The sequence below is a fragment of the Crocuta crocuta genome, unplaced genomic scaffold, assembly GCF_008692635.1.
Source record: "Crocuta crocuta isolate KB4526 unplaced genomic scaffold, BGI_CrCroc_1.0 scaffold194, whole genome shotgun sequence".
Lineage (NCBI taxonomy): Eukaryota > Metazoa > Chordata > Mammalia > Carnivora > Hyaenidae > Crocuta > Crocuta crocuta.
In genome coordinates this window covers 747,543-770,508 of record NW_027530084.1, presented here as the reverse complement: position 1 = coordinate 770,508, position 22,966 = coordinate 747,543, and the positions used below count along the sequence as shown (strand labels likewise).

General features: G+C 35.4%; 1 protein-coding gene across 3 annotated transcripts in view; it reads right to left on the bottom strand.

The window, feature by feature from the left end:
- FBXL4 (F-box and leucine rich repeat protein 4) overlaps positions 1 to 22,966 on the bottom strand; it is an 82,072-nt gene that overhangs the window by 24,316 nt on the left and 34,790 nt on the right. For 2 of the 3 annotated variants that reach the window (XM_077764765.1, XM_077764764.1), the window contains exons 5-6: positions 20,491 to 20,735; positions 12,676 to 12,889 (exon numbers count right to left, since the gene is read on the bottom strand). In XM_077764765.1, coding sequence (XP_077620891.1) covers positions 12,676 to 12,889; positions 20,491 to 20,735 — 459 coding nt within the window. The remainder of the gene's footprint in view (positions 1 to 12,675; positions 12,890 to 20,490; positions 20,736 to 22,966) is intronic. The other variant, XM_077764766.1, reaches the window with a different exon arrangement.

Below are 22,966 nucleotides of genomic sequence, written 5' to 3'. Positions count from 1 at the left end.
ATATTTACTATCTGGCCGTTCACAGAAAGTTTGCCCACCCCTACTTAAGAGAACAGTTCTACAACATTGAGTACTTGCAGTACTTCTACATGTTGAGAACACACAAGTGGATGGATTAAAGCTACATTATCAAGGGTACCATGAGAAAGGTATTCAGAAATAAAAAGCGAAAAATTGTATGAACCTCTGAATTAAGACTTAAGGTATCTATTAGGTCCTCAAGTCCACAAATTCTGCTCGTTAGTTCAATAAAATTCAATAGAAACACAAGAGTAGCTGCATAAAATCAAAATACAATTTAAATAGTTATCAGCTTTAATAATGCAAGGCAGGAGATTCATTTTCAAATGACTCTGTAATTTTTAAACAAAGGCCAACCTTATTTAAAAGGAATTTGCTAAGAAATGACTGGATCCATGTTAATTTCTCCTACAGAATTATCAAAACACACCCTAAGTGAAAGCTGGCATCTAGTAGTAGAATATATGCTCTTAAAGAAAGAATCCCTTTGCATTCCACCTAAAATCTACCCACTAAACCTGTTCAAAAGCGTCAAAATCCAGTAAATAACTTTTAGTTACAGAGAACTATTATTAATGTCTCTCCTTGCTGTAAGAAGGAAATTCAAATTTTCATTCACAATTTTTTTAAGAAATGCTACCCATAAACTACAACCTTCCATCCTCCAGACTTTGAAAATGCTAAGCAAAAATACTTAGTAAGATGATAACTGATGTTTACTATACTCACATATAAGTTTTAGATAGTCCAGGTTTATGTTTTAGTACAGTTCTACTTAGGCATACCATGTACATTTCATAATACAGTGAGGCATTGTTTAATCAATGTATGTAGTACTGTGTTCAACATTTTACATTAATACAGGCATATGGTTGTTATAACTAGTTTATGACCTTTGTTGCTCAGTTAAAATTAATTGTTGCTTATCTTTAATAAAGAATGCAACCCTTAATTATAACACTCTTATTATAGGAAGGTAGGATTCCAAATCAGTGTTCTCTACTCTAAAAAAATGGTTCCTAGAATGCATTCTAAAGAAAAATTACAGGGGCACTTGGGTGGCTCAGTAAATTAAGCATCTGACTTCCACTCAGGTCACGATCTTGCAGTCCATGGGTTTTAGCCTTGAATCAGGCTCTGTGCTGATGGTTTGGAAGCCTGCTTTGGATTCTGTGTATCCCTCTCTCTCTCTGCACCTCCCCCCACTCATGCTCTGTCTCTCTCTGTATATCAAAAATGAATAAACATTAAAAAAAAATTTAGAGGAACATTAGAAGTTTACATATTACAGATGTATATTAGCTAAAATATAGAGACTAGTGACATCACCTGATCACAAACAAATGTACTTTCACCGGCCATGATATATTTCAAACATAGAGAATAATATCTACAAGTAAATGGATGGGATTTTATACAAGTATATTCACTGCATGAAAATTCATAACTCTGCATAACAAATCCACCAAAGAAATGCAAAGAACACAATAGGTAGAATTTAAAATACACATATATGTATGGGGTGCCTTGCTGGCTCAATCAGCATAGAGCATATGACTCTTGATCTCTGGGTCATGAGCTCGAGCCCCACACTGGGACATTACTTAAAAAAAAAGTACACATGTACGTCCGAATCCTTCTCCAATTTTAATATTTTGTGTCCCAGTGTTCCAATCTCAATATAGAATAAATGTTGAAGTATTCTGAGAACTATTTAAAGCCCTTGAAACTAACTATATGTAGAAATAATCATTCCAGAATATTTCAGTTCAATTATTTATAGAGATTTGCTATGAACCATGTACTACAAATTGTTCTGTTTTATACAGTTCAAATATACAATATAGGTTATATAATGATACATAACCACAACTTGAAAATGATATTGTCTTTTATAGCTTAAACTTTAAGATCAATATTGTGGTGGAAAAGTTACACTTCTGACTGATTTCTTTAAAAAAACGGTTAAAGCCCATAAATGACATAAATTAATAAAGCTCTTATACCTATCTTTGAGGAAAGAAAGGAAAGTTTTCTAAAACTAACTAGATGGTTAAAGCTACCCTAGACCAAATACTCAGAAATTTGGCTATATAGTACAAGTTTCAAAATAAGGTTCAAATAATTTAAATTCCAAAAGCCCAAGTATGTGACAGAACAAAATCTAAGACTAAACCACACATAGTTGCCTTGCCCTATAGTCTCATTTCAGAACTATTTTTACTATTATAGCAGATCTCTCCTACAATCATACAGTTGAATACATCTTTGCTCACAGAAGACTAAACTGATCGATTTCCCTATCAATCCATAATGGATGATGGCAGGTATCTATAGTCACAAAGTCAGGGCAGTTTCCACACCAGCTGGTCTTGACAGTAACCATATTGACTCTAAAAAAAAAGAATGTTTCCATGAAAGGGGTCGAAGGGCTGGACTGTCAGAGAGGCATGCAGGAGGAGTCTGAGGCATATGTTGGTTGGCACTGTTCAGCTAAAGACAGTGTCCTAGTCCAAAGACTTTATTTGTCTTCTTTCCTTCCTGTTAAGATGAAAGTGTCAACCTGTCCTGTGCTGATGCCGTTCATCATTTCAGTCACATAACTAATTCTCATTGTTCTCATTCTAAACTCACCAAATAAATCTTCTAACTATAGTTTCGCTGAAGACATGGCAACCGTGAGAGAATGTGCTGATCAGCTATCTCTAATGAATGATGTCCTTTCCAGGTAGAGCTCTTCTACCTGACTTACCGGTGGATGATAACAAGTCTGGTCGTCAAGAGATGCACTCCCTCTATGTCCCACCTCACTGCACTGACAAGTTAGGCTTCTTGACCCTGAATGAACCACGGCCTATTCTCTTGGGCCACATACACTCAACCCCACCAAAAGCCTCACATTCCTACTGGAACGTCTATACAGCCTATCAGGCTAAAGAGACGTACAGATATATTCTTGCCTGGAAACATATTATAGAGACTTTAAAAGCTCTTAACTTTAGTATGTGATAGTACATTATATATAAGTTATTAAAAATCTTAACTTTTAAGCTATTTAAGAACAAAGTAATTTTAATATCCTTTTGTTTTATATGTTATCTAGCCAAATGACTCTGTCTGAAGCAGACTGCATTTTAGGTGGCAGTTAGCTAATGTCACCCTGCATTAGTCAGTTTAGGTGACAAGCACTGGTTTTTCCTATTTCAATTTCTCTTCTTGGTCTTAGTCGTCTACACTGGCTCTGTTAAGTGAGAGGCCATCCCTCTCATTTGAGTTTGTTAGCTGCACCGTTTCCATTAAAGGAAAGGCCATCCCTGCTTCTACTTACCAGTATAAAATAATGTGCTCTTTAAATCAAATAAGAATGCAGTAAGGAAACCACCATTATCTGTGTGAAGAAGCAAATCCGTGGCATTAAGTCAAATCAAACCATTTTAAAAAGACAGTTTATATATCTTCAGTGGGACAGCCCAGGCGCTTTCATCAATAGATAGAGTGGGATGCACTTTTACTTACCTATCTATATACTCTGCCAAATGAACTGGTACAGAAAACAGAAAATAAAAGGAGAGTGCTGATATCCAAGAGAAGTAAAGATCAACTACTTTTGTTGTCTTCTAGTTGATGGAGATGAAGCCAGTGGGGTCCTTGAAACCGTCGTTCCTGCCTAGTAGGCCCAGTAAACAGTTGTTGAACCATACTTTCGGATTACTGTCATACACTAGTCCCCCACAATACCTATAATCAGTTTTTTCACTTCTTCAGATTCTTTCAATTTATGCTCTATCATTCTTGAAGTGAGGCAATCAAAACTGGATGCAGGTGTTCCATTTATAACTCCAACTTTAAAAAAACACACTTGGTTTTCTTGTCTGCTGCTAAGCAACAGAATGACATTCTTACTGAGCTACTATCATGCCCCATCTCACACCCATTCCAGATATATATATATATATTTTTTTTTACAAAGAAAAAGTAAACAGGTTCGAACTTCTAACACTAACCCAGACTGTTTCAGTAAATGCGCATGACTTCTCTCAAAGACACATTTTATTTAGTATGTTAAAAAGTTATTGTTATGCCATCCTTTACAAACTGCATTCATTTATTAGAGCTGCTATGACAACGTACCATACACTAGGTAGTTTTAATGACAGAAATTTATTTTTGCACAATTCTGGAGGCTAGAAGTCTGAAATCAACGTGTCAGCAGGGTTGGCTTCTTCTAAAGCCTCTCTTCTTGGCTTGGAAATGGCCGTATTCCTCCCTTGCTTTCACATGCTCTTGCCTGTGTGAGTGTCTGCATTCTAATCTCCTCTTCTTATATGGACACCAGTCATACTGGATTAGGTCCCACCCTGATGACCTCACATAGCCTTAATTACCTCTCGAAAACCCTTTCTCCAAATACAGTCACATTATGAGGTACTGGGAGTAGGACGTCAACATATGAATTTTAGGGAGATACAATTCAGGTCATGACACAAATATTTAACAGCAGGTTACACAACATATACATCCCTTTAGAAGTAAAGAACTGTATCTTCTAATTTATTTTCAAATGGTTCAGGAAAAAAACTGATGCATATGGTAGGGGAATCTACTTGTCATGCTACATTTCTTTAAGTCTAAAATTAGTTTGAAATAAAAGGTTTCCTCTTAAGTATTTCAAAGTCTATTTAATGAGTTAAATCTTTACAGGCCCCCTCTCATGAAAAGACATCATCATATATGGCGGAAGAAGTGCTTATAATCAATGTTTATCAAGCATAAAAGTCCTTCCCATCACTATACATCTAACTCTGTTTTAACTACCTTCTCGTCAGGATGGTAGATGATCCTAAGTACAACAAAAGCTTCTTTCCTGTCTGTTCTAAGTTCCTACCTTTTGTCTAGAAGATCCACCTAAAGATCCTAAAAGAGCCACCAAATTCACTACAACAAATTATCTTATTTACCAACCCATTTCACTAGTCATTCTGGGATCATGCAGCAAACATGGCCTGAGTCTTGGCTGGAGGGTCATTTCTTCAAATACAGTTACACAACACAGATCATACTCCGACCAAGCACAAACCTGTGACATTCTTAGTATGCACGTGGGCTTACTGCACACCAGTCTGCTTTGTCTCTATTGTCATAGTAGCTTCTTCTTTACTAGGCATACATTTATGGCTCTGCATCTCCTAAAGTCCAACAAATGTATACCACTGACTCTGCAAATAGCTTATTTACTGATTTTTTTTGGTTGATGTTTTAAGAAGATTGTTATTTCTCTGGTGAAACAATTTTTCATCTCATTCCTAAACACATCTAAATAATGAAAAAGATCTCATGAGACAAATGAACAAACCAGGCTGAACGATATTGCACTATCTTTTAGAGCTAAAAATTATGAACAAAGACATATTTGTTCAAATATTTTCTTACAAAGTTTTCAAGTTGAAGATGTAACCATCCATCTGCTTAATAGATATGCTTTTATGAAAAAATGAGTTGATAAGAGATAGCTATCACTCATTCATTCAACACAAGTTTACTGAATACCTACTATGTACATTCACTATAGTGAACACTGTTCTACGCACTAGTCGTAAAGAAGTAAACACTCAAAAACATTAAGGAGTTTGCAATTTAGGAATGAACACTCCTTTCACAGAAATAAATCAAAAGGGTAAAAGAGATAATTCAGCCTAAATCTCCCTTAGCACATAATGCAAAAGATACTCCTATTTAGGAAGAAGTACAAGAACATTTGACAAAAGTGGGAATATTTGTGTAGGTCTGTGCTGGATAATTCCTATCGTTTCCACATCTACACAGGCCCATCTAATTCATAAAGTGTGTGTGTGTGTGTGTGTGTGTGTGTGTGTGTGTTTTCTTAAACATGTATGACCTAATAAATAGTTTATGTGATGGGGTAAGTTTGGCTTGTTTTAATGGATAAATATACTTTGAGCTTCGTACAAGTGACTTACCCAAGCACATAAATCTTTTAAGTAGAAAAGCCAAGATAAGGACTGAGTTGTATGACTTGGGTCTATGATACAGACTAAATAACAAATATCTTCCCAGTTTTTAAATTATCAAATAGTGTGTGAATCAGATACCCGAATCCTACTGCTAAGCAAAAGTTTTAATCATAGCTAAAGTCTCAACAAAATCCTACTGCTGCTTTCTCTCATTGCAGGGTACGAGCCTCAGTATTAGCCACAGCAGTGGAACTGGCAGAAAAATCTTTTTTTAATTTGCTAAACTTGATGTGTTATTCTTTGTAAATTTAAGGTGTACATTGAGTTACTTTAATACCTTTATATATCAAAACATGATTGAGATTGAAACAGTATTTCTATTGAATCCTTACAGTACAATACTATTGTCTATACTCATACTGTGCATTAGATCTCTTAAACACCATCATCAATCTTACCCTCCCCCCACTCCCTATCCTCTGGTAACTACCATATTCCTTTGTTTTTTCTTTTTACAGGTTTGACCTTTTTAATGAACTAGGCAGTGTAAAGGGCTGGGCTCAAAATCTGGTGACAATGACACTGGGACTTATTTTAAGGTTGCTCTCATTTTCGTTTACTATCAAAGCAGCAATCAAGCAATACGAAGGATATGAACCACAGTACAACCCCATCTCCTGATAAAGTTACACACGAGGCTCATGAGGCTCAAGCAGCCTTGATGGTGAAATCTGTCCGAGAGAGAGAAGCCCACTGCCTGTTTCACTGCTGCTTGGGAGGGGAAACATCAGCATGTCAGGATCTACCCACCAGCTTATTAGGCAATTCTGACCTGATTATACTTTCCTTCTCCTGGGTTCTCAGTCTTACTGAGTAATCAGAACTGCAACATGCCTGGCAATGCCTAACCACCTAGGAACATACCTAGACATCAACATATCGCTTTACCTGCTAAAATTATTTGGGGAATTATGTGCCCCAATGCTACTGTCCACTAGGGTATAATATGGAGAAGCGGCTTATATAACCCATCTGCTTAAAGCAGTTCATTATGTATTGATTCCACAAACTATTACTTAAATTTTCTAAATGTAATTTAAATAATTGTTATAAATGCAGAACAATTAAGACTTCAAAGCAAGTTTGTTTACAATAAAAATAAAAGACAAAAATTCCACTTCCTTGGAGTAGTTTCAACCAGAAAATATTTATAGAACTTAACAGTTTGCATTTTACACTCGATCATGACGCCGTATACCTTAGTTACAATGTTATATTTCCTCACCAATTGCAACTTTTTGCTAATAAGTAGTAAGGAAAAATCTCTGGTTTAAACAGAGGCAGCCAGGTTACAAGAATAACCACTATTCTGTGCTTTTACATAGATTACAATTTTAACTGTAATACTGACACAACCAAACCTGGGTTCAAATTCTGACTTTAACATATTGCTCTGTGCCACCGGGAAGGCTACTAATCTTCTGGGACCTTCATTTGGTCATCTGCAAGATGAGAATGACACCTACTTTCACTGGACTAGTGTAAAGAATTAAATAATATGCACAATGTCTAGGACAGCAAACAATATAGTCAGTAAGCTTTCTTCAACTTTGGGGCTAAAACCCAGGTCTCCAACATCCTCTAAAGCTTTGCTCCCTATGCACACAGACTTAAGTCTTATAAAATGGCACAGATGTATTGTGCTTATTAGTATAAATTATATATAGGCCTGTAAAGTATAACTCTACCACATCATAAATCTAATCTCTCTGAAGTGAAATGCTATAACCAACTCAACATTTAATAACACTAATTTTTGCTTATTTTAGAAATTTGTAGAATTTAGAAAAACAGATAAAAGTGGCACTGGATAATTTGTATTGCATGTTAAACACACACACACACACACACACACACACCTCTCCCAGGAAGTTCAAATTTGTATCTTCTTTTTCTTCTCATATATTTCCTTGGAGTAGACAGAGGCATTTAAAATTAATTGCTGTTCCTTTTTTTCAAAACAGTTTATAACATCTGAATGTACTGCCAATGATTACACGGGAAGTTCAGAGAGAAGCCAAGCCCCTAAATCTTGTCTTATTCCATTTGCTCTCCATCCACCAACATTGCTGAGTGTAGGACAGGAAGTGTACATTCATGGAAGAAAGAAGGGGGTGACATAATGCTTTGCTTAAGTGACAAGCGGAGGTGTTTGCAGATTAAAATGAATACCACTGTTGTAGTTTCTGTTTGTTTTAAGAGAGACCAGATGATTGTGATGCCTTCTCCCTTTATTCCTGTGAACTACTGAGTACCCACGTCAGCATCTGAAATAGACCCCAAGGATGAGAAGACACTAGAAGTGAATAATAGAGTATAAGTAGAGAGCACTGAATACGGACTTGAGAAACAGACTTGAGTAAAAGTAAACACTACCTGGGTAAGTGTTTCCCAATTTTGAATTTTCCCATTTACATTATTCAAGTGGAATTTATTTTTATTTTACTGTTAAGTTAATTGTAAATCGTTAAAATGTAATTTTATAAATCTTTTACATACTCAATGTCAGAAAACTGTATAAAATAAACTTATAAATTATTTTATGATATTTCAGCAGACTAGGGGACTAATGCAAGTAAACTTTAATAGGAGAGGGTACAACACAAATTTTATTTAATACATTCATGCAATGATTCTACATTTGTGTTTAAGTAACTGAGGGAAGTTGGGATGATGTTTGCCATCTAGACTTAGGTATGCATAGATCTCTACTCTGCAGATAGGAAATCTTCTCAGGCTTTTGTAAATCACATTTCTTAAAAAATATACTCGTATGTGGAATTTAAGAAACAAAACAAATGGACAAAGGAAAAAAGAGACAAACAAACAAAAAACACTCAAATATAAAAAACAAACTGGTGGTTGCCAGAGGGATGGTGGATGGGAGAATGGGTAAAATCGGAAGAGGGGATTAAGAGTACACCTAACAGGATGAGCACTAATGTACAGAATTGTTCAATCATTTATTGTATACCTGAAACTAATAAAAGTAAAAGAAAATGATTTTAAAAATACATAGTCGTATTCTATCAGGTTTTTGAGGTAAATAAAAGGAAACTGGATTACTTTATGATTTCCTAACACTTAGATCATGTTAATATAGAACATTTCAAAAGCATCCCATAGAATACACATTTTTTTAAGGAATCTTATTTATTTTAACTAATTAATTAATTTTTATTCTCAAGTTAGTTAACATACAGCATAGTCTTGCCTTCAGGAGTAGAGCCCAGTGATTCTTAAAAATTGTCATAGATGTAAGGTGCCTAGCAAGTTAGTATTATTTCTTGTTTTTATCCTACTTTTCTTCCTGAAGATTCACTGAATAATTAACTGTGCTATATTTCTTCTTAAAGTTAAATTTCACCGGAAAATTTTTAAATGAGGCATTATCTTGCTCAGAGGATCTCAGACTTTATAGTACATTGGCCAATAAAATAGTTAATATGTCAGTAAAAATAAGGTATGGCATAATTTAAGAAGGTACAGACCTACCCAAGAGAAGATAGGTGACATTTTACACTCACAAATGGTAAGTCATTTCAAGACAGGCCAATTAAAACCTGGGCTCACACTATACTTAAACAGGCATTCAGAGACAATAGTCCTTTTGTCTTACAAAAGAAGAATCTGGGAATGTGAGAGACTATGGGACTCAACCTAGACCACTGTCACTGGGCCAGAACCAGAATCAGTCTTCTCCCCACAATACCAGGTCACCGTTTAAACTCTGGCTAGACACTGTGCCCAAAATTGAAAATACTACATTAAACAGAAGCTCTTACACTCTCACATGCTTTCAGGCTTCCAGAGATTAGAAAAAACACCATGTCTATACAAAGGTATATACTCTGATCTACCAATAAAAAAGGTTATATACCCAGATGGTTTTATAGGTAAATTCTAAAACAGATAATTCCCATCTATTGAAGTTATTCCAGATCAAAGAAAAAAATGGGAGTTTCCCCAATCATTTTGCTGTGTTGTCACAATCCTAGCCCCAAACCATAAAACAGCATGAAAAGGAAAACCACAGCTCAATTTCACTTAAGAAAACAGATGTAAAAATTATTTATAAGTATAAATCCTTAAAAGATGTTTACTATGAACCAGGCACTGCTATAAAACTTCATGTATATTAAATCATTTCGTCCTCAAGAAAACTCTGTGGTACATACTACTGTTATCTCCATTTTACAGAAGGGACAGCTGAAGCACAGGAGGTCACGAATCTTCCTCAAGGTGGCAATTCATAAGTGATAAAGCTAATTCAAACGCAGGTAATGTGGCTCCAAAATATTAGGAAATTAACCCAGCTTTGTATTAAATTAAAATCATGTAAGAATGCGACGACTATTCCACGTATCATTATATTGATGGAGGCTTAATATACATTTTTGATAAAATATTCTTAAACAAAAATGATAAAGACTACTTATCAGAAAGCAGTATCAAGCAACATATAAACTTAAGCTGCATGAGGAGTTGCCTGTTTAGTTCATTACTAAAGTTCCAGTGCCTAAAACAGTACCTAGGCACCTAACAGATATCAAATATTTGTCGTATAGATGTTTGTAAAATTAAACATTAAAGACATTTTCACCACATTAAAAGGAACACTGGTATACCTGTTATGACTCTATTGTTCCACATTATTTATTAATTTCTATCTAATAAAAGAACACTTTAAGTATTAAAAAAGAAAGAAAAACTGTATTAATTTTGAATATGTAATCATATTAGAAAATCCAAAAGACATAAACAAAAATTAGAACAATTATAAGCATTCAGTAAAGTGACCAGATACATGATAAATATACAAAAAAACAGTAAGCCTTAACAATAACCTATTAAAATTAAATAGAAAACAGTATCTGAGACTATAAGATGCAAGAGATAAATCTTTTAACCAGAAAGATTTAAAACCTAAGTGAAAAAAACTATACTATGCTCTTGGACATAAAGCAAGACCTACATGAACAGACAGGAAGTCTTATTAAAAAGTAAAATGAAATAAAATGAATGCATTTCTAATAAAATCCTTGCTGAAAGGTAAAAGTGGCAGAAGAACATACAAGGATTAAAAAAAAAAAATGTTTAAAAGCAGAGGTGAGACTTCCCCTACCATAAAGTAAAACATGCTACAAAACTGCCATGATGACACTATTAGTATTACTGCTGTTACTTGCAGCTAATATTTATTGAGACTGTACTATGTTCTAGGCACCCTCTAAACACTTTACATGTAATTTAATTCTCACAATGACCTTGGGATCTGTATTTTTATTCTCTCCGTTTTAGAGAAAAGGAAATTGAAACACCAGAAGTTAAATACAAGAAGTTGACCAAGGTAACATTCAAAACATGCAGAAGTTCACTACAGTGGGAAGGCTATGGATATACCACTATGGAAAAGTAGTTTGGTTATTTTTTTCATTCATTTAATAAATATTTATCAAAGAGCCAATCTTTACCAAGTACTAGTCCAGATGTTGGAAAACACGGCAATGAAAAGACAGACAAGGCTCCTACTTTCATAAAATTTATATCCCAGTGTAAGGAGACAGATAATAAGCAAAAAAACAAAATCATTTCAGAGTGATATAGATGCTAGAAAGGAAATTATACTGGACGACATGAAAGAAACGAACCAGAAAGGGAGCTATCTTTTTATCAATGTCCAAGAAGTAATCTCTGAAAAAAAAAAAATACTTGAGTTGAACACTGAGCTAAGAAAAGGGCAGCCATGTAATAAGCTGGAAAACATTCTAGACAGCAGAAAAGTAAGAGCCATGAGCTGGGACCAGATCAGAATGTTCAAGTCATAGAAAGAAGGCCAACATGACTGAAGAAAAGGAAACAAGTATACGACAGTAAGTGGCCCCTACAGGGCCCCAGGCACATACTCTTTGATCCAGTAATAGCACTTACAGGATTATATCCTATAGCAGTAACAGCATGTATATGCAAAATTCTCCCCAAAACAATATTATTGCTAGATAGTTTGTAAAAGGAAAACAACTGGAAAAACCTGAATGTTGATCACTTGGTGAATGGCTGAATAGATTATGGTCTAACCTACACTATACAGTCTATGAAAAGAGTCAGGTGGTAAAAGTAGAGATCTGGAAAGAAGTCTTAGAGTCATTATATGAAAAAAGCAAGAAGGTCAATATACATGACAAGATTCCATTTTTCATTAATGAGACTCCTAAAATATGATATCAAGAATTTTAACTTGTAAGTCTGGCCCTGGATAAATTCCACTTTGCTTCTTACTCCTCCTGAATACTATCATTCTACCTCTTTCTCTAATTCATTCCCTGCCAGCATTTCAGCTCATCTCAGCCCATGGCTCATTTCTTTACCCAGAAACATGAACAGTATTACAAAACTTTTAAGAGCACAGAGAAGAAGAACCGTTTCCTATAATTATAAAAACAACATGATACTCTTTGAATAATTTTAAAATGACTGAATCAGTTCTATTGATTTTAGAATAGTCAGGTGGCATCATAATCTATTTAAAAATCAGAAAGCACATTATCATGAGCAATTACGGGCAACTAAATATTCAGTTGGCTATCACACTAGCAAAGATGTAAAGAATGGTTATTCTTACCTCTACTTTTGTTCTATAGAGAACAAGTCTTTTAAGACCGCATAATTTGGCAATGTGGTTGAAAGCTTGAGGTGGTAGTTTATCACAGGATGAGAGATTTAAGTCCTGTAGATTGGGACACATCTCAGAAATAATCTCCAAGCAAGTTTCATTAAGAAAGTGGCTGCAAGATAATTCCAGGCGCACTAATTCAGATCCGCAAACCTTCAGAAACCTGTAAAAACAGTGTTCCATGTGAATTTTGTAAAAGTAAAAGATACTTTTACAGGTACACTGGAATTACCTCAACTCTTAACAGACACCTTCAGAAGAAGGATTTCTATTAGGGAAAATGTAAAACTCGTTTCACTTAAATTCTCATTTACTGCTTACCGAAATAGGCATGATTAAGCTAAAATAAATTAACCTGAGATGATAAGATGTATTCACATCATATAAAAAGTCAGCCAGTGCTAAGTGAAAAATTAAGAAAGCAAAGAATGTATTTCTCCTATCTAACTAAAACTCACACCTGAGTTTGTAGAGGCAAAATCCAAAAACATAACAAAACTCTTACAAGTTATTTCCCCCTAAACAATATCCGTTCAGTACTGGATAATTTACTTTGAATATAACACACAAAGTGAAAGCTTTAATTAAATGACTTCAAAATAAATGAGACTAACCTCCTCTTAACTATGGAAATGTGGAATTGGTTTAACCACACCATTGTAATGTTCCTTATATTTGTTACTATTTACCACACTGATGTTGAAACTATTTCAGGATATTCAATTGCAGCTTCCCTTAAAGTACACAGAAATGATTCAACATGGTGGACATAAAATTCTGCATCAGACTGGCAATAACAACATTTATCTTAATTGCATTACAGATGGTGGGGGTGGGGGGCACAGGAAATAGTCCTGTCCATAATCATCATCAGAAAGTAATATAAAAGTAGATGTGAGTCTAAGAGTATCTGAATCCATGAAACTCTATCATCACCTAAGCAAACTGAACCCTAAGTGCACCAAATCATCCCCATCCAGGACTCTTGGCATTTTCTTGCCTATCACAATGTCACATCAGTGACATACCGTTAGTTTATTTATGCCACATCTTTTTCCTAAATTGATTAATTAGCTTTCAAATACACATATAAAATAAAACTGACCAAATCAATCACTCACTGAAGGATTCATTTTTTGCCCTGTTCTACCATTTCCAAGCATGTGACCTTGGAAAAGGCATTTACCCAAGTTTCAGCATTTTCTCAGCTGTAAAAAGCAGACGGGAATTACATACCGGCACTCACCACACTGTCTCATGGTTTTGAACATCAAACAATATGTGAAAGCAGTTGGTAAAGGTCAAAGCACCCCACGAACATTAAAATAAAAGTTAAATCTTGGCCAACCCATATTCGAACAATAATAAGAAATTCAATTACTACAAATTTATTTTAAATGTTGAAAATAACTATTGCCCACATACCTTATTTATACCTGAACACCATTTATTCTCAATCTGCTGCAATATGTGTTCTGTTCTCCCTAAATTCACCCTTTCCTTTTAAATGCCAAATTCAGTGCCCTTTCTTTCCAGTGCTTGAATTACTTGACTTATTGTGGCATTTCGCACAACTGCCTACCCCACCCCTTCCTTAAAAATGTCCTGACACTCCTCAAGCTACTGTCTTCCCTGGATTTCTTTAAACCTGTCTCACTACTGTTACCTTTGTTAAGTTGAATTAGGTAAACTGCAATTTGCATCAATCATGTGCATTCATTCATTTAACAAATATTTATTGAGCTCCTGTTATGATCTAGGCATTACCCTAGGCAGTGGGGAGTTAGCAGTGGACAAAGTCCCTGCTCTTAACCAGCTTACTACATTTTAGTAGGAGGCAGGCTATAAAGAACTAAAATAGTAAGTGAAAAGTGTCCGGGCACCTGAGTGGCTCAGTAGGTTAAGGATCAGACTTTGGTTCAGGTCATGATATCACGGTTCGTCAATTCAAGCCTCACACTGGGCTCTTTACTGACTATGCTTGGGATTCTCTCTCCCTCTCTCTCTGCCCCATCCTATTTTCTCTCTCAAAATAAATACACTTTTAAAAAAAAGTGAAAAGTATCAAGGAGGAAAGAAAAGCGGGAAAGGACAATGGGAAGTAGCAAGGGTAGACAGGGTGGTCAGAGATGCTTCACTGAGAAGATGAGTCAAAACCCAAAGGAAGTACATGTATAAGCAAAGCAGGTATCTGGGAAAGAGCATCCCAGGCCAAGGGAAAGGCAAGCATAATAGCTCTGGGGCAGGATACTACACAGAGTAAGGAAATGTAAAAAGACTAATTCAGGAGCTACAAAGTGAGGGGGAGATGAGGAGCAGGTCAGAGAGACAAGAGGCAATGCATACAGTGTATGTCCCATAAAGACTTTGGCTTTTATTTTGAGGGCGATGGCATTCTCCATCATCAGAGGGTCTTGAGCAGAGAAGTGACACAAACTTCTTGTGTTTTAGTAGGATCACTCTCGTTTTTATGCAGGGAACAGACTGAAGGGGAAGAGGAGTAAAAACAGGGGAGGCGGTCAGGACACCACTACAATATTCAGAAAAGCAAAGACGGTGCACTAGATCCAGGTGGCAGCACTGAATGTGGTGCTCAGTATTCAAGTTCTGGATCTATTTCAAATATAGGCAATGTGTACTAAATTATGACGGGGTGCCTGGGTGGGTCAGTCAATTAAGTTCAACTTCGGCTCAGGTCATGATCTCATGGTTCACAAGTTTGAGCCCCCTATCGGGTTCTGTGCTGACAACTCAGAGCCTGGAGCTTGCTTTGGATTCTATGCCTCTCTGCCCCTCCCCCTCCCCAAAATGAATAAATATTTTTAAAAATTAAACATAAATAAATAAATAAATAAAATAATGACATAACTCCTATGTGCTGAATTGAACTCAGGCTCATCTATTCCTCAACTACTACTTTTTTTCCCCCTCTTAACCACAATTTCCTCCTTAATTTATTTACGTCGAGCTTTCTAAGTTGCCTCAAATTCCACTTATGAAAATTTACTTGAAGCATTACATTTTCTCTATTCTGGAACAGACTAAGTTCTGTGGACTCAGTATTTTTCCTTTACTAGGGTTAAGCTATTCCCAAGACACAGGACAAAATTAACAGTTTTACCTAGCTTTGGGTGTAAAAATAATAGTTAAAGGTGGTTCTTCATATTTTTATAAACTAGCAACCTAGAAATGGATGTAGGGTTTCAGAAAAACAAAGACTATCCTTTTTAGATTTGGTACTTCTACAAGTATTTGAAGATTATAAAAGTTAAATGAGCATATTAACTCTTAAAATCTTTAGGCATCTTATCTCTTGAAGGTCTTCATTATTTGGTAAAGCACTTTGTTCTATAATTCTTTCTCATATTGGACTTGGAATACTTTGACATCCCTTTTCTCCTTACTCTCATTATTGAACTTTATAGTGATATCAGACCAATAAGCAGAAAACCAACCGGTTAACAGACTAGAAAACTTCCCAAATTGATTTAATGAATGGTAGAATTTGAGAAGCACAATGAAGATAACGAACATGCCTATGCTACCTTTCCAACTTTCCCTCTCTCTTTTCTATATTGCATATTTTTACTCTGAGTAGATTATTTAGTCAATATCCCCATCCTCTGTTTTCCTAAATTTATAAGATCTACACCATCGTATTTTTCATGATCTCTCCAGTTCAAGAAGGCAGAAGTAGCAGCAGAGTCGATTAATTAGCTGAATGCAACTCTTGTTTCTTTCCTTAATGCTCCTGATTTAAGTTTTATTTTAGTGCATAATTACAATATGCTTTTGTTCTGGTCATCTATTCATTCATCTCAATTGTGACACTGGCCACCCAAAACAAGAACTACAGCTTCTTTATTTCCTACAGCCTATTCATTCCATGGTATGAATTCTCATAAAGTTATGTCTTGATATTAGGGATATTATGAGAAGACAAGTTCAGATGAACAATCCCAAACTAGGTCTCCTGCTATCAGAAAATACATAAATGGCTTATCCTTATGTGGTGAATTAATTTGTCCAGAATAATATAAGTACATAAGAAGTAATTTACTAAATGGTAACTTGCAGCCTAAAATAATAAAATCACATGAATGAATGATTTAATCTGAGTTTATTCATCAAAATAAAAGACACTAATCCTCACACTTGGCTGATGTATAAAGGTAAGGGGAGAATTAAACATAAAGATCTATGGCTTCTGATTCCTAATGGTATATTTTGTTAACGGACTCTCACTGAGTTTTATAAAACAACATATTTAAGATAATCTTTAATCCCATGTAATTTGGAACATTATTTAATACATCTGATCCAAAATAAAGCCATTAAAAACAAAACTTGTTGGCAGGGGAAAAAAGTTTTAAAATCGTCTCAAATCTCTGGGAATTGGACATGCTAAAAGAGACAGCTGTATAAAGCATAGGTAGGCAACTGAATAAACAAACAGGCAATGTGCTCTTTATCCCATAAAATTGTAGCCCTGTGTCAAAACATCTAATATAGTTCTAGAATCTAAAAAGCATCCAACAATGTTTTCTGAAGGAAACAATGAGAGGAGTCAGGGGTAAAAATCTCTACATAGCTAAGGTGGAGATCAAGGTGTTGAATTTAGGCAACTATCTGAAGAAAAACAGTAGTGGAAAAAAATAAACCTAAGGCTTTTTTGAGCATCAGAGTGATATGATGAAGCCTCAAAGCACAAACAGGCCAGGGCAGGGGGGTGGAGGGGCAAAGAAATATCCAAGACTTTAGGGAAATGTATTATAACAGAAAAGTGGAATTATGAAAGATGTGATTTTAATGAGTAATGATATGCATGAGCAGTACTTGAAGTTGCAAATCACAAATCTGGGGATAGAACAGGATTTTAATAACTGATTAAAACTTTTAAGTTCTTGTTATTCCAATTCAACCTATTTTCCTGCTCTTCTGAATAATATAAATTCCTAAAAAGTTCTCTGAAATCCAGTTAAACAGTTCCAACTTGTGAGGATAAGGTTTTTTGGCAACAAAATAAGCCATATCAAACTTTTCCCACAGACAGACTTACTCATCATCACTGGTCTCTAGTTTAAAAATGTATTTTTTTTCTTTAAAGTATTATAAATAAGTCTTCTTCACAGTAATGAGCATAAATAGACCATACTTATTCATAGATTATTCATTAATAATCAAGCCATGAATATTTATTGTTTATTCTGGGAATGCTGCCTACAAGGCATAATGACTATCAATTCGGCAGTCAAGTCAAGGGGGCCTACAGCAATCAGTAAGCAAAACTCCAATATCTCCCACCCAGAAAAAAAATTCTCTCTCCCTGGTATTTAAACTTTTTATTTTGTTAATGGGAATGAAGACGATGCTTAAAGGAATGCTATCAAGATTTATAGTTTTACTCTCTGAAATACTACAGTAAAATATGGAACACTTCAATTTATGTATGTACCTTTGTGATTATTCAAACAGCCCCACAGCAACTAACATGGCAGGATTGAAAATGGAAGAGAAATTGCCAGAGAGAGAGTAGATTGGAGATTTAGTCTTGCAAAAAGATCTTTATCCCTTATGAGTCTAAAATTAAAAAGTAGCATTACCAAACTTTCTTCTCACAACTTACGTCTCTGCTCATGCATCAGAATGAGCTACATAAAAGGAGTTTTAAAACAATGATTTAATATTACTCTTACATTTTACTCAGTATATCAGGGTCACATGCAATATTTGCCAAAGAAGCTGGGCTTCAGCTGTTCCCTACCAATGTTTTCTTTAATGTCTATACTCATTAGCTGTCATACTGTTATTTATTTTATTAGTAAAAATATATAGGATGTTTACATGTTAATCTAAATATCTTTATCTTTTCTGTAGCTGGACATAGGGACCACGTTAAACATCTCTTGATGTGGCCAACAACATTCACTATAATTCCTTATACACAAAGGGTGAAAACAAACAATAAATTCCCAGTCATGGAAAACATTGAGGAAAGAGCTACCAGAGGAGTTAAAATACCCGAAAGGTCCTTAAAATATAAAATAATGCTTACTGACACAGTTATTCTAAGAATCAGTTAGCCTTGTCATCTGACTAGTCTAAATATCCAGTCATCGTTAGCCTCCGTGTTTCCTGGTCCTATCAGCAGAGAGGACAATTTTCGAATGAAGTGTATGTGTCTGGGCCAAGGGGAAGCAGAAAGGATTAAGCCATGTTCCACTGGACTGCTGTCAAATGTCTAGCAATTTTTAAAGTGTGGATTCTATAAAAATTCACTAAAATCACACTACCAAAAACGAAATGCCTACTTTTCTACCATAGACATCTCTCTTTTTTTAAGTCTTTTTATGTTTATTTATTATTGAGACAGAGAGAAACAGAGCATGAGTGGGGGAGGGGCAGAGAGAGAGGAAGACACAGAATCTGAAACGGGCTCCAGGCTCTGAGCTGTCAGCACAGAGCCCGTCGTGGGGCTTGAACCCACGAACTGTGAGATGATGGCCTGAGCCGAAGTTGGACGCTTAACCAATTGAGCCACCAAGGCGCCCCTACCATAGACATCTCTTAAGAAACTTCACATGATGGAAACCATTTTGTATACACAGCATGTTATAAAATCATTATACTCTCTGACTCACAATCCCATAATGTTTTATCTAAGAGCTCCTTTCCCTGGCTCTATTTTTGGAGGAAAAGAAAGGAACTCGGGGCATCCGTAGTTTCACCATGTGTCATAAGCCATCACTGCTTGTGTTTGTTTTTTACTTTGATGCATAAACTATCAATATTAGCACTTTGAGCACATTGTTACATTAGTTATTTCATCTGAATCTTATGCTATCAAATATTTATTTTTGGAACTGTATCTTTATTTTTATAGTCTAGTCAAGGGAAAACAAGGCTCAATATACAAATTTCTAATTCATAAACCTCTGTTCAAGAATGTATCCACTGAGGATGTGTGAAGGGAGAGCTGCTGCTCACTTTTAACTTCTAAAAACAGGATAGAAGATTATTCATTAATCAAAAATAACAGGTAATTTCCCCCAAAGTTTCTACTCCTTCATTATTTAACTTAATGAAATGATGGTAGTGTAACATAAAATGAGAATAACCCTCAGCAAGGTTAAGAGAAAAGCACCTGTTTGTATCATAAGAAAAATTAATGGCATTACTAAATGAATATGCACTTGTGCGAGCTTTCAAATGTTTAACAGGTGATATTTAATAGTAAGGAAACGAAACGCTTCAATAGAAAGGAGCAGAAACACCTGGGCAGGTCTGCAAGTGTGGTCGTCTCCTTAGCATGCAATCGCATTTTCAACATAATTAGTTTAAATGAGCTTCTAAATTTGGGTGATGTATTGCACATGTAATTAAGATTTAATTAAAAATGTTCTATAATAAATTGTTTTCCATTTCTGACAAATCACATTAGAGAGGTGGATTTTGATTTGGAAATAGTTTTTAAAATGTGTTAATCATCTACGCTGAAAATATGAGAAAGGAAAAAAAGGGGCTCTGTTTACAGTTACTTGGGATTTAAAAAATATGAGGCAAAGGACAGAGTTTCGTTTCATCTTATTATAAAGTTTAGCTGAAGGGGGATGATGAAACTTACGTTTATAAGCAGAAGCATCTGAACATGATGATACAAAATGGATTTATTTTTTATTTGTGTATAGTATATGAAAGATACTTTCACACTCTGAATACGGAAAAGACCACATAGTAATAACCACAACACGGCTTGGCACTAACCTGCTGAATCCTGCAACAGAGATGAAGCCCCTATTCCCAGTCCAAGACAAATTAAGCCACTGAACAAGGGTGCAGCGAGCCTGCAGAAATTCCAGAGAGGTGTCATTTAGTTTTGCCCAGTACGGCTGCAGATTGAGGTGGATGTACTGTAGAGGATCACAGCAATGCTGGTTCAGTAGTTTGCAAGTCTGTGCTAATCTACACAGGTCTGGTAGTGTAAGGTGGTTCAGAATCAGTTGAATGAGCTACATCAAACAGAAAAACCAAGATCATCAAGACTGAAAAACAGTATCACATATTAGATGGTCTGATGAAGAACAATAGTATCGCATTTGATGACAGTATCTTCACATACTAAATAAACCAAGATTCATCAGAATTCTCCAAATCAGAAGAAAGCATACATGCATAAGACTGTATTACATTTCAAAAGTGTTTACAATCCAATCGTTCATTGACTCAACATTTATTGAGCATCTACAGCACAGCAAGCATAGTTATAGAAGAGAGTTCCTACTTCCAGAGTTTTGCAGGGCCCAGTGGGAATGGGTAAGTACAACAACATATTTTAATAGCTTGGAAAAAGAGTAGCATAGGCTGCTATGGGAGGTAAAGCCTAAGCTCAAAGAGAGGTTGCACGAGGAAGGCTCGGCAAGAGGCAAACTAGGTGAAAGACTAGTTAGTGGTAAGGACTGGGTTACAAAGAGCTTGAATTTATTCTGAAAGCAAGAAGGAGTCTTGAAGGGATATAAACTGCAGGGTGATATGCTCAGATCTGTGGCTGGAAAGCTCACTGCAGGGGGTACTACTCAAGGCAGGGAGGCAAGGAGCCAGGGAGGGCGGCCAAGGAGCTATTAGAATTCCCGAAGGAAAGAGAAAACCAGGAACCTGCTAGCGGTGATGATGGAGTAGCAAACAGATACAAAAAGTATTAAACGGGAGGAATCCAAGTATTTTTACCTCTAATTAAAATAGGTTCCTCAAACTAGTTTAAGATTTGTTTTTTCTTGATGGTGCACAATTGGGGTTTCTAAAATAATACTGCTGAATAGCCTATTCTGAACCAAGAATCACAAAGAAAGATCAAATATTTGCTAAATGGTAAAAATCTTTAGACGACAGAGAATATTGAGTTTCTTGCTTAATGTAGTGTATTTATCTACTACACTTTTTGTTTTGCAAATACGCCCTTTAACCCAAATGATGTTCTTCTATTTATTTGACTCCGTAAACCCAATACTAATTTCAGGTCAGAATTTCACTGTTTTAGGCCAAAAAATTATAAATAGTGATAACATGATATTAAAATAAGCATAAAAAGTACATAAAATATGAGCACAATATAATATATACATTGTGTTCAGTGAGGCTTGGGGTGTTTTTGCTATTTATATTTAAGACTGAACTAGACTTTAAAATTATTAAGGGTACCTGTTACCAAAAAAAAACAGGGCAATATAAGGAAATTAAAAATTAGTCTAAAACCTCATCACCCCAATAATACGTAAACTGTTGACATGTAAAATACATACAAACAAAAAAGAAAATTGGGGTAAAACATTAAAAAACCCAAACACTGAAGGGTAGAATATCAGAAGTTTCTCCCTGTTTATTCTCAAATCCAACAAACCCTCTCCCCATTGGTAAGCACTGTTCATTTTTCTGATCTCTTCCAGACAAATATGTATGAATATGTATAAAATCTAATGTATGAATATGTATAAAATATGTATGAAATACTATTTTGGATTTGCACTAAAAGCTACACCTTGCTTTTTTCATTTAGTGATTTATCTTGTAGGTATCTTTTTATCTGTACATAGAAATCTACCCCATTCCTTTTTAAAAATGTGGCATACAATTCAACTAATTTCTCACTTATGTAGTTCCTGGGAGATTTTCCCTGTCACAAATGATACTGCAATATCATCATGTGTGTGCATATGTATATCTTGGCAAAATGTGCAACTATACCTCAGATTAATTGCCCTTCAGAGCATCAATTTACTGCCAATAGTTAAAAAAGTACCCATTCAGGGGTGCCTGGGTGGCTTAGTCGGTTAAGCGTCCGACTTTCACTTAGGTCATGATCTCACAGTTTGTGGGTTCGAGCCCCGCGTCGGGCTCTGTGCTGCCTGCCAGCTTGGAGCCTGGAGCCTGTTTCAGTCTGTGACTCCCTCTCTCTCTGACCCTCCCCTGCTCGCGCTGTCTGTCTCTCTCCTAGAAATAAATAAAACATAAAAACAAAAACTTAAAAAAAAAAAGTATCCATTCACTGATGTCCTAGACAGCATTGGTATCAATACCTTAAATTTTGTCATTCTGAAAGCAAAGGAAAAAAAAAAAGAAATAAGAACAAAAGCAGTGTGGCACTGTTGTTTTTTATTGCTGATGTTTGTTTTTTTGTTTGTTTTTTTTTAACTACAGAAATGTAACTCCTTGCCAAGGGAGTTGCCAATGTTTCTTACTTTTCTGC